Here is a 13148-nt window from a genome sequence, read left to right on the forward strand (position 1 = left end):
CCTGCTGTTCAACTGAATGTGATTTTAAGGGAAAAAGAAGACACCAAGGGTTACTCCTAGATTTGGGGTCTAAGTAACTTGACGAATGAGACTATTTATTGATTTCGGTAGCGTGGAAGAAGAGCAGATTTATAGCATGCTATTGTGAGTTCAGTTTTGCATATGTTAGGTTCTAGATGCCTGGGACATTTAGGACTAATACCTTAGCAGGCTTCAAGCATGTTCTCTGCTATATATCTCCTTCCTGTCACTTAGTGATGTCTTAGAACCCATAATTTTCTAGTTATGCTAAATTATTTAAAATGCTCAAGTCACCCGCTTTAAAACCCTTTCCTCTCCTAATGGTCAGTCTCAGGCACACTGACTCAGAATAGGGAGGAGAAATACAACGTTCTTCCCCTTCCTGCCCACTCTCCTTGTTGCTATAATTCCCACTGTTCTTATAATTACCGCTGTTGAGGCTGAGAGGATGGATTTGGGGCATGCAATCTCCTTCCTCTATTAGTTGTAGGTTCTTTCCTCTGAGAACCTGAGACTGACTGTCCTTTGATGTCATCTAGAGCAGACACCCAAATGTCTTGCAGAATACATATTTGAGTTCTTTGGAGGAACCTATAAGAACTCAACCAGCTCTGAGGTTCCACTGCATAGTCCCTGATGTGGGAGTACTGACTCTAGTCTTGCCTATTGCAGAGCCCCTCAGCTCCCTCCCCAGCAATATACTTCATAGCCCGTACTGCAGAGATGTCCTTACCATTTAGGCCACCCACTTGAGTGACATACTAGCAAGAAGACTCAAGCCGGGATGTATTTTGCACTGCCCAGTGAACCCTCAGGAAGCTCAAGCATCCTTGTCACAGAACAAGGACACTCTGCACTACTGTCTCTCTCCAATTTTATTTTCCTTCTATTCAGATAGGCACAAAACAAATCAACAAATCCACTATTTCACCAGGAGATGGGTTGCCACACATCCTTTCTCACAGATATCCCCAATCACTGTAAGCAAATCTCAAAGTGCTTCCCATTTGCCTTCAGAAAAAGAAAGCACAATTCCTTCCTCCCCTACAACAGCATTCCTTTGTTAACTACTCACAACTCCAAAGACTCTTAAATCTCCTACCCTTTACAGTTGTTTGCTTACGTTGGCTTGGAAAAAGGGTGACACTTGAGATAGGAGAGCTAATTTGGCCATCATCTGTCAAGGCCGGCGAGCAGCACTTCTGCAGTGCACAGCCTCAGGAATCCTTTCTCTTTGAATTATGAAGTTGGCAATGCTGCAATCCCTCCTGAGGGCTTGTCTCACCCCAGTTTGCTGAGGAGGGGAATGGGAAGTTATAGCCTCTTCTTCCTCAGCTTTGTGATCCTACTTGTCAATTTGGGGGTAACAAGAAAAATCCCACTAAACATTCTGTTCCCCATCCAAGCATATACTCCATATTAAAAGGCAATTAAACATTTGAGTCTGAAGATTTAGGGAGAGATTGGGTGGGAAATAAATTAGACAGTAATCAGCATATAGATAACATTTAAGACCATTGGACTAAATTAGATAACCAAAGGTATATGTGAAAATGAAGGGGTAAGGATTAATCAGTTTTAGAAGTTTAGAATAAGAGAAAAATCTAACTGAGCATATAGAGAAGTTGTGAGCAGGGAGATAGAAGGAGAACCAGCAAAGGAGGGGGAGTCTCACGGCACTCAAGAGAAGATAGTATTTCAATATGGAAAGAATGAACAGTATCAAAAACAGCTAAGCAATAAATTTTTGGAGTAAGAACTGATAAGGAATTTTGCAAAATGAATGTCTTGAGTAACCTTGATAACATAGGAGGGAAGAAATGCCTAAATGGAGGAGGTGAAGGAGATAGTAAAATTTTAAACGGTAAGGCAGCTGATAGGGCATATGGCAGCTAGTATAGCATGAAAAGGCCACGAAAGGCTGGAGTTCTGATAGGTTGTGGCTTACCTATTGGGGGATAAAAGAAAGACTATCCTTTCTAAAAAGATAAAAAAAGAAATGTGTATATATATTATATATATATAAAATATATATGTATTTGAGAGATAGCTTGAAGAAAGAACAGGCAGATTTAAAAAAGAACCAAGCTGAAATCTTGAAAATAAAAAAGCTATTAAAATTGAAACAATTGTTAGATAATATATAAATACTAATATAACTATATGTAAATAATATTTAAATATTATTAATCACAGTTTTAAAAAGTAAACTGGAAAACAGAACTAAAGAAATCTCAGTTCGAAATAGTACATGGAAGATATTGAAAATCTCAGTTCAAAATAGTACACAGAAGATATTAAAAATATGAAAAAAGAAGAGGTGTAAATAGAATACAGTCAAGTGTAATAGGAATTTGATAAGAGAGAATTAAAAGAATAAATGTCAGGTAATATTTTTAAACATAATAATTAATAATATTCCAGAAGACAAGAGACATCAGTCCTCAGATCAAAATGGTCCACTGAAAGCTGAAATTAGATAACTGTAAAACACACAGACAGATACACACACACACACACACACACACACACACACACGTGCCAAAACTCAATGTAATAAACTGACAAACAGACATTAAAAAGCAAATCATAAAGACAACCAGAGAAGCAGATCACCTGCAAAAAATCATGTTAACACTAGACATCTCATTAGTAATAATATGTGCCAGAATATAACAGAATAAGAATGAGATCCAAATAAGAATGAGACCCTATCGTTTGCAACAACCTGGATGGAAATGAAGGTCATTATGTTAAGTGAAATAGCCAGGCATAGAAAGACAAACTTCACATGTCCATACTCATCTGTGGGAACTAAAAATTAAAACACTGAACTCATGGAGATAGAGAGTAGAATGATAGTTACCAGAGCCTGGGGAGGGTAGTCAGGAAAGAGGAAAATTGAGAATGGTTAATAGGTACAAAAATAGTTAGAGAATGGATAAGATCTAATATTTGATAGCACAACAGGGTGACTATAGTCAAAAGAAATTTATTGTACATTTTAAAACAACTAAAAGAATATAATTGCAATGTTTGTAACACAAAGAAATGATAAATGCTTAAGGCGATATTCAATTAACCCTGATGTGATTACTACAAATTATTACACATTGTATGAGTGTACCAAAATATTTCATGTACCTACTTGCACCTACTATGTACCCATACAAATTAAAAATTAAAATTTTTTAAAAATAATACAACAGAACAATATCATCAGAAAACTGAAGGAAAATTACTATAAACCTATATGATAATAGTCAGCCAAATTATCATTTATGAGTGAGAATGAAATGAAGTCATTTTCATATATTCAAGAGCATAGAAACTCATTAAACACAGGTCCCCAAAGAAAGTATGTCCCCCAAAGGGACATACTTCAGGGAGTTTACTTTTGAATAAAAACTCAAAAAGAAGTTAGAACCAAGAAACATATGTAAGAAAACAAATCAACAAAACATGATAGTAAATCTAAAATGTTGACTATAAAGAAGAAAAAGAGAAGGAAGAGAAGGAGAAGGAAAAGAAGCAGAAAGAGGCTGAGCACAGTGGCTCACGCCTACAAGCCCTGCACTTTGGGAGGCCAAGGCAGGTGGATTGCTTGAGCACAGGAGTTGGAGACCAAGCTGGGCACCATGGCGAAATCCTGTCTCTACAAAAAATACAAACATCAGCTGAGTGCATGCCTGTAGTCCCAGCTACTCAGTAGGCTGAGGTGGGAGGATTGCTCAAGCCTGGGAGGTCAAAGCGGCAGTGAGCCGTGATCGTGCCACTGCACTCCAGTCTAGGAGCAAGACTCTGTCTGAAAAAAAAAAAAAAAATGCAGGAAGAAAAGAAGGAGAAGGAGAGAGTGAAGGAGAAATATATTAGTGTGCTTTAAAATGAGTAGACCTAAAGCATTAGGAAAAAAAACCTTAGAGACAAGGCTAGTGATTATGAACTAAGATTATTTGACAAAAGGTCAGATGTACTGATTAACTTTTCATCTTATTAAATATATACATTTGAATAGGGCAAAAATAAAAGACAACTATTAATATAATAGAAATGTGACATACACCTTCTGAACCCATAGGGAAAATAAAAATAAGAAAGAACACTATATTAATCCACAAGAAAGCAAGAAAAAAGAAAAAGAGAAAGCAAATAAAAAGCAAATTTTTTTTAAATGAGGGTCAAAAAAGTCTAAATATGTCACTTAACACAATATTATACAATAGTAGATTAAACTCACAGATTAAAAGCTAGAAACTCTCAGATGTAATTAAAAGAGTTAAACTTTTTTAATTTTTTTATTTTCCTGTAAAAAAAAATAAGAAAAATAGCTAAACTCTATTAAGAAATATACCTAAAATAAGGTGACACACAGAAAAATTTAATGAAGGAATTTTAAAACATACCAGGCAATTGGCCGGGTGCAGTGGCTCACACCTGTAATTCCAGCACTTTGGGAGACCAATGCAGGTAGATCACTTGAGGTCAGAAGTTCAAGACCAGCCTGGCCAACATGGTGAAACCCCTCTCTACTAAAAATACAAAATTAGCCAGGCGTGGTGGCACATGCCTGTCATCCCAGCTACTTGGTAGGCTGAAGCCAAAGAGTCACTTGAACCTAGGAGGCAGAGGTTGCGGTGAGCTGAGATTGCACCATTGCACTCTAGCCTGAGTGACAAGAGCGAAATTCTGTCTCAAAAAAAAAAAAAGGCAATTAACAACAAAACAAAACTTGATATAATTGTGCAAATATCAGATAAAATATAAGTGAAAGCTGTGAGCTTATAGCATAACTTTCTAAATACATAAAACAAAAACTGACAAAATAACAAAGATACCTGTAACTAAAGAAAGATATTTCAATAACATTTCTCTCATAAAATAAATAAATAAAACAGACAAAAATTAGTAAGGCTAGAGAGGCTTTGACATATTTTTGAAAGCTTTATCTAGTAGTATACACTGAACATTCCACCAAGCAAGCACAGATGGAAAAGTTATTAACTTGACCACCAATTCCTTCAACTAGAGCAAGCCTCAACTAATTTCAAAGTACACTTCAACATAACAGAAATCACATTTTCTGAGCGCAAGGCAACAAAAGAGAAATAAATAACAAAAAATATTAACATATATATATTTAGAAACAAAAAAGCATACATCCAAGTAATCCACAGGTTACAAACAAAATTGTGAGAGAAATTACCAAATATAGAGAAATAAGTGAATATAAAATCATTACTTAAAGCACTTAGGATATAGCCAAAATATCATTTAGAGAGAAATTATTAGGGTAAATGGTTTTAATAGAAACTATTCATTAATAAAGATAGATGAACTAAACATGAGCTCAAGATGATTGAGAAAAATCTCAAAAGTAGGGAACAATAATAAAAAGTCCTACTTTTATTAGGCAAAAATTAATGAAATTAAAAGTATTTAAAAATAATCAACAAAACAATTTTGATTTTTTGAAACAAAATTAAATAAAGAAAAGAAAAAGCACTAACAATACAAGGAACAAAATAGAAATGTAGGGAGACAGCAAAATTTCCTCAAAATCATAAGAAAATGCACTAAAAAAATGCAAATACTACAAAATGAACACTTTGTTAGCCTAGCCAAATCATCCATTTTGCCTGAGCATTTGACACTACTCATGACAGTCAGAAAAACCTTGTATCATGAGATAAACTGAAGATGGCAGCAGGTGAAAAAAGAAGGAAAGAAAACCAGAAGGAAGGCAGAGAGAGAAGGAGGGAGAGGAGGAGGGAGGGACAGACAACAAGCCTTATATGTTCTTAAATTTAATAATAGCTCCATTTAGCACTGGAACCTAAAATAAAGGCTTAAGTTAATATGCTTTACATTGCTGGCTTCCTAATGGAAACAATTTTAGTGCTGATTTTTACAATATTGATACATATAAATCTAAGTAACCAAACCCAGGTCTGACTACTTGCGGCTGAAAAGCCAGACATGAGAGACAAGGGTTGTTGGGATGAAAAGCAGATTGAATTGGAAAGTCAGCAAACAGAGAAGATGGAGAACCAGCATTCTAAAGTACCATCCTTCTAATGTCTTTCAGGCTGGCTGGAGGGTTTCTATGGGAGGCGGGATATGGGGAAACTATGCGCAGGAGTTAAAATCAAGAGATGACTGAGGAACACGGAGATCTGAGTGCCAGCAAGAGTCACAGGAGGTTGGGAATGTCTTTGTCCTTGGTCATGTCACAATGCTCCCATAAATCTTTAGCAAAACATAATTAATGTTTACATAATTCCCCCTTAGTCACACAGTTAGTTTCAAAAATTACATGATTGCTGTTTCTGCATTTTATCTCAGTGTTCTAAAATTGTCCCAGCCTACATGCAGGAATGGGTAAAGGTCCCTTAAACAAAAAAAGAGTTCATGTTAGTTATTTTGCTGTTTCACTGTCATACAAATGTGTTGTGACCCTTGCCAATATATAATCATGATGGAGAATTATTTTTCCACCAATGAGAATAATCAGCAAACTAACTTTATAGATTATGCCCTTTAAACTCCTGCTATGTCTCTGATTAAGTGAGCCAGTTCTTCTGAAGACAGGACTAGCTTGCAAGCACTGCAACTTAAAAAAGAAAAAAATGTTTCTCAGTTCCAATTTGCCTCCAGTTTTTATTGACAATACAGATCTTTAAAAAAACATATGACCTGGCGAGGCGCCGTAGCTCATGCCTGTAATCCCAGCACTTTGGGAGGCCGAGGCAGGCAGATCACCTGAGGTCAGGAGTTTGAGACCAGCCTGGCCAACATGGCAAAATCCCGTCTCTACTAAAAATACAAAAATTAGCTGGATGGCACACACCTGTAATCCCAGCTACTTGGGAGGCTGAGGTAGGAGAATCAGGCTGCTTTTCTTCATGGCCCAATAACGAGATGCAGATGAACTGGGAAAGAAGACAGTTTTTATTTATGTAACTGGGTACAGAGAGAAGGCCTAGAAATTTTTGCCAGACCAACTCAAAATTACAAAGTTTTCCAGAGCTGATATACCTTCTAAGCTATATGTCTACGTGTAAGTGTGCATTCGTCTAAAGACATAAGTGATTAACTTCTTCTAATCTATGACTAAGAAGTGAGTCCTGAAGACCTTCCTCTGGAGCTTCAGTAAATTTACTTAATCTAAATGGGTCCAGGTGCTGGGGTGATTACCCTTATCTTGTCTCCTGCTAAATCATGGAGGTTTATGGAGTTCCTTCAGACCCCCAATAAACTTGTTTGTGGAGGCCTGGGGATTTTCTTCAGACCCCCCAATAAACTTGTTTTAATCCTAAACGGGTCCTGCTAAGAATTCCTTCGTAATCTTGTCATGCTTCAAGGCCCAGGAAAGGCCTAGGCCAACTCTTGGTGGGCTTGTTACATTCCAGCCTGGCTCTATCAGCTTTTAATATTTAACTTAACCCCTAAGTCAGTGCTGAAACTGTTGTTATGGAGGCCTGTGTTAGTGAGACCTGCCCTGCCACAGTAAGGCAAGGAATAAGTAAACTTAGTAATGGAAATCTAGAAGAAGAATATAATGAACCGTGAAGAATAGAACAGATATTTTGAGACTAAGACTGAAATAGGAAAAAAAGTAAAAGAGGCAAAACTTAAAATAAGTATTACTAACTCTTGAAGAGTTTTAAATTCTCATAAAACTGAAAAGAAAAGGAAAAGGTGCTAAACTCAACTACATTTTTCGCACTCTAAAGATATTCACCATGAAAGATGTAGGACTATAGAAGAGGATCGGATAATGTAAGCTCTTAGGATTTCTTGTTTGTCGTTATAATATCCTTGCTCTGCCCTATTCTAATACCTCTGGGAAATGTGCTAGTAAGAACCTTTGTCTCCATGTCCAAAGAAAATCACATTATTTTTTGTTGGTATTTTAGCAAAGGGTGTGTCTTAGTCCATTCAGGCTGCTATAACAGAATACAATAAACTGATAAACAACAAACATTTATTTCTCACTGTCTAGAGGCTGGGAATTCTAAGATCAAAGTGCTAGCTGATTTTGTTCCTGGTGAGGGAGGTTTTCCTGGCCTACAGACAGTTGCCTTGTTGTGTCCTCACATGTCAGAAACAACCTCTCTCATGTCTCTTCTTATAAGGGCGCTACTCCCAATCATGAGGACGCTACCTTCATAACCTAATTACCTCCCAAAGGCGCCACCTCAAATGCCATCACATTAGAGATTAGGGCTTCAATATACAGATTTGAGGGGGACATAAACATTCAGTCATAGCAAGATGTAAGCCTAACATATAAATTCCTTTTCTTTTAATTCTACTGCTCTTCAGTATCCTAAAATATCTGAAGGGTTTCTTCTAACATATGTTATTTCCCAAGCCAGCTTTAAAATTCTGATTAAATTTGAGATTATCAGAAAGAAAAAGCACAGAAAAATTATCATTACAAACATTTTAAAACATAATTACAAATAAACTTTCTGTACTGTAAAAAAAAAATACAGTGAGAGCTGGTATAATGGTAGAGATTTGAAAGGAAGATAAAATATTTTTTAAAAAAAAGACGATGAAGAGATAACGTAAATTAGTAACCTTTAACTATTAACCAGTCTCCTGAAAGAATGTGACCTAGATTAAGAATGTTTAAAAAAATATTTTATTTCATTAGGAAAAAGTGGCCTTCACTCACATAACCCATCATACGGGCCATTCAAAATGGCCTGGATATTTAAGTTATTAAAGTGGAGTTAAAATTGACTTAATAAGAGATAGCATATTCCTAGAAGATTTAATGTTTCCCAAAGGTCTATTTTCTGGTGTTCCAAGTGGATTTTCAATAGGAACTCAGTACATAATTTTTTTAAAAGTAATTTATTTTATTTTTAGCAAATGGTCCAATAGCAACCGGTAAGCTCCTACTGTCTTTCTCAGTCTCCTCTGGTCTCTGGTAGCATCTCGATTCCTTTATTTGTACTGACACTTTTTTGTTTTTGGTTTCTATTTTGGTTTAGTTTGGGTCTTTCTTTCTTTCTTTTGTTCGTTCGCTTGTTCTTTCTTCTTCCTTTCTTTCTGTCTTTCTGTCTTTTAAATAAATAAAAGGCCCACAGAAACAAGAAACCACATAGAAAGGACCAAAAACAAGTTGTTCTTCTGGTTAGAGAGTTAAGTTGCAAAAGAGAAGCAAGAAGAAATAATGCTGGCAAAATATGCTGGGAAGACCACGGGAAAAATACACTAAGAAGTTTATATCACAATCTGAAGTCACAGGGGTCACAAAACAAAACTCCAAAAGATAAAAGGTAGAAATAATAAAAATGAGAAGACGTAGCAAATGGGAGCCGAAGAAGGGACAGACTGCAAAATGCAAACAAAGAAAACACTAAAATAGAATTCAAGATAAAAAGGAAAGATTGATCTTCGTCTTTTCCTCCATAAAGTTTATTATATCTAAACTTGGACCACTACTGCTGCAGAGATTAAGCCTTTTTTGACTTCCCTTCCTTGAAAGAATTGGGACTTGCCTCTCATAACAATCAGGCAAATCACATGAATTTATTTTGTGTAGGTCTAAATACACCAATTTTTTTTAAAGATTACCAAAGTACATTAAAAACATGACCTAACTATATCCTATCTACAAGAAAGTCACTTCAAATTTAACAATAAAAGTTTTTAAAAATGAAAAATAAATGCCATGAAACATTAATTTTTTCAAAGAAAAATGGCAGAAGTGGCTACATTAATACCAGGTAAAGTGGACCTGAATGCAAAGAAATTTACCAGGGATGAAAGAGGGACATTATATCATGATAAAAATATCAATGCATCAAGAAGACATAGAAACCCTATATATGTATGCACCAAACAACAGTGCTTTGAAACACACTGGAAAAAAAAAAACACCTACTAGAACTGAAGAGAAACAGAAAACCCCACAACTACAGTTGGAAAGTTTAATGCCTCATTCTCAGCAATTGCTAGAACTACTAGATGGAACATGAAATAGGTGAGAGAATTAGCCAGGCAATATCTGAGGGGGGACTATTTCAATCAGAGAAGACAACAAGTAAACCACCCTAGGGTAGGAACATTTCCAGACTATTTGAGGAAAAGCAAGAAAGCAAGAACCATATAGCTGGAACAGAATGAAAAGTGACATAAAAGAAGCTATAAGAGAGATTTGGAGGGACAGATCTTCCAGGGCCACCTTTGAAAGCCAGTGTTGTGATTTTGACTTTTGTTAAATCAAGATGGGGAACCATTGGTGGATCTTAAGCCAGAGTCTTGCTGACACTTTAAAAGGGTCCCGCTAACTGCTCTACTAGGAATTGACTGGGAGGCAAGGGTGAAAGCAGAGAGCTCAATTAGAGAGACAACAATAAGTTGGACCACAGTGAGAGTCATAAAGGTGGTAAAAAGTGTCAGGTTCTTCTAACACACTAAGGGATCTGTTGTCTCATCATATTTCATTGTATTCTGCTAGAAGTCGTTATGGTACTCTAGAAAAAAGAACTAGGAAATTGGGAGTGGGAAAGAACTGTATTTCTGTTCAAAAGTGTTACCATTAACCTATTTTCTTGTTTTGATTTTCAGGAATACCTCAAGTTCACACTAGTAAGTTTCTAATGTATTTTTAGTACATTAGTTTCTTGTAGGGCTGGGGTGAGCAAATCTTTTCTATAAATATTTTTAATGTTTTGTGTTTGTTTTTGTTTGTTGGGTTTTTGTGGTTTTTTGGTTTGTTTGTTGTTTTTGGCTTTGTTTTGTTTTGAGACAGGGTCTTGCTCTGTCACCTACCCTGGAGTGCAGTAGTGTGATCATAGCTCACTACAACCTCCTCTCCTGGGCTCAAGCAATTGTCCTGCCTCAGCCTCCTGAGTAGCGGGGACTACAGATGTGTACCACCATGCTTGGCTAACTTTTTTTTACTTTTTGTAGAAACTGAGTCTTGCTGTGTTGCCTAGGCTGGTCTCAAAGTCCTGGCCTCAAACAATCCTCCTGCCTTAGCCTCCTAAAGTGCTGGGATTACAGGCATAAGCCACCATGCCCAGCCAAATATTTTAAATTTTATAAGCCATAAAGTCTCTGTCACAACTACTCAACTCTGCTGTTGTAGCACAAAAACAGTCATAGACAATATATAAAAGAATGGCAATGGATATGTCCCAATAAAATACTATTTTAGACACTGAGTTTCATACAATTTTCATGTGCCACAAAATATTATTATTATTATTATTATTATTTCAACTATTTAAATATGTAAAATCCATTCTTACCTCACAGGACATGCAAAAATAGCCAACATACTAGATTTATTCCATGGGCTATATTTTGCCAACTCCCACTCTATGGTTTAAATACCCTAACTCCACATATTTATCTCTGGTAAACAATCCTGGTATTATGCTTCTTACAATGTCATGCTTTCTTATTATTTTGTGCTTTTTTTTTTAAAGACAGAGTTTCACTCACCCAGGTTAGAGTGCCCTGGTGTGATCATGGCCCACTGCAGCCTTGACTTCCTAAGCAATCCTCCCACCTCAGCTTTCTGAGCAGCTGGGACTACAGGCACATGCCACCACACTCAGCTAATTATTTTCTATTTTTTTTGCAGAGACGGGGGTCTCACTATGTTGCCCAGGCTGGTCTTGAACTCCTAGGCTCAAGCCGTCCGCTTGCCTCACAGCCTTTCAAAGTGCTGGGATTACAGGCATGAGCCACTGTGCCAGCCTATTTTGTGCTTTCTATGTAGGTTTATCAAATAACATCAACAAAAAAGATATACCTATATTTCAGTACTTGGTAACAACTTTACCTTAAATATTTCACACCAGGCCAGGCATGGTGGCTTACACATGTAATCCCAGTACTTTGGGAAGCCAAGGCAGGTGGATCACTTGAGCGCAGGGTTCCAGACCAGCCTGGGCAACATGGTGAAACTCTGTCTCTACAAAAAAAATATTTAAAAATTAGCTGGGTGTGGTAGCATTCACCTGTAGTCCCAGCTACTCAGGAGGCTGAAACTGGAGGATCGCTTGAGCCCCGGAAGTGGAAGCTGCAGTGAGCCATGTTCGTGCCACTGCACTGTAGCCTGGAAGACTGAGACCCTGTCTCAAAGAAATATATTTTTAAAAAAACTCGTATCAAACAATGTCAAAAAATAATGTTAGCACACATCTTCTAAGCAAGACCATTATATGTCCTATATTTTATAAATTGTAATCTTGACATTCTAGACAAAATTGCTAATGGTCAATGATAAGTAAAGGTGATTTAAAGTAGCTTATCACAAGGTCTTTGTAAACTACACTGGGCAAAGAGAAGGGGGAGGGGAAATGAAGTTTCTTCACATTTAAATAAATGAAATTTAGTTGTTAATGACGCAGATGATCCCACTCAATGCAGAAGCTTAGGGACTGGGAAGACAGGAAAGCCCAGTACCTACTGATGTGTTTGCCTTTGTCTCTTTCAGTGGACAGTTCTGGAAAAATCAGTAAGTTTGGATCATTTCCTTGCCTTACCTATTTCTATGCCTAGGACCTTTACATTCTTTTTCCCAAATGTTCTACCTTAGAGCAGTCAAAATTTCTTCAATAAGTGATTTCCTCATATTTCAGTTTTAATTCTTCTTATCTATTTTCCTTTTGTAACAAAGTATAATGGCCTTGTGTTTGATTCTACTTATTTACTACCAAAGATTTTTGGTAGCATATATTCCCAGCTAATCTATCACAACAGAGCCTAGTTCCTCTGTGCTATAATCTGGCAACTAATAATTTTTAATAAAAAAGAAAATCCTCTAAGGTTGACAAAAAGAGTATGTGTCAGGATGAGAGGTGATTTTGGTAATTGACCAACAATACACATTTTTCAAACTGACCAGAACAGTGAGCAAAAAACTGTTTTGCAGAAGACATGTGAAAGACTTATGAAAGAACAAAGAAAGGAAGGAAATGCAATAGTTTGAATTTCAGTAGAATTGATATTACCTACCCAAAATTTCAAATCCCTATATTAACTAAATGGCATCCTAAAGACAATCCTCTGTGTGGAGCGGGTTGTGGAGCATTGGCCAGCAACACTCCTGAGGATGAAACAGAGAGTTTTATGTTCCCTCCAAGTCCTGTTTC

At 36.6% G+C, this 13148-nt stretch overlaps 1 protein-coding gene and 1 long non-coding RNA gene across 2 annotated transcripts in view; one reads left to right on the forward strand and one right to left on the reverse strand.

The window, feature by feature from the left end:
• The window catches only part of LOC135970654 (uncharacterized), a 159217-nt gene that overhangs the window by 112451 nt on the left and 33618 nt on the right, over nucleotides 1-13148 (reverse strand). The window lies entirely within an intron of this gene.
• TSBP1 (testis expressed basic protein 1) overlaps nucleotides 1-13148 on the forward strand; it is a 63443-nt gene that overhangs the window by 42436 nt on the left and 7859 nt on the right. The window contains exons 12-13 of the mRNA XM_045390638.2: nucleotides 10609-10629; nucleotides 12491-12511. Coding sequence (XP_045246573.2) covers nucleotides 10609-10629; nucleotides 12491-12511 — 42 coding nt within the window. The remainder of the gene's footprint in view (nucleotides 1-10608; nucleotides 10630-12490; nucleotides 12512-13148) is intronic.

This window comes from Macaca fascicularis, chromosome 4, assembly GCF_037993035.2.
Source record: "Macaca fascicularis isolate 582-1 chromosome 4, T2T-MFA8v1.1".
NCBI classification, from domain to species: domain Eukaryota; kingdom Metazoa; phylum Chordata; class Mammalia; order Primates; family Cercopithecidae; genus Macaca; species Macaca fascicularis.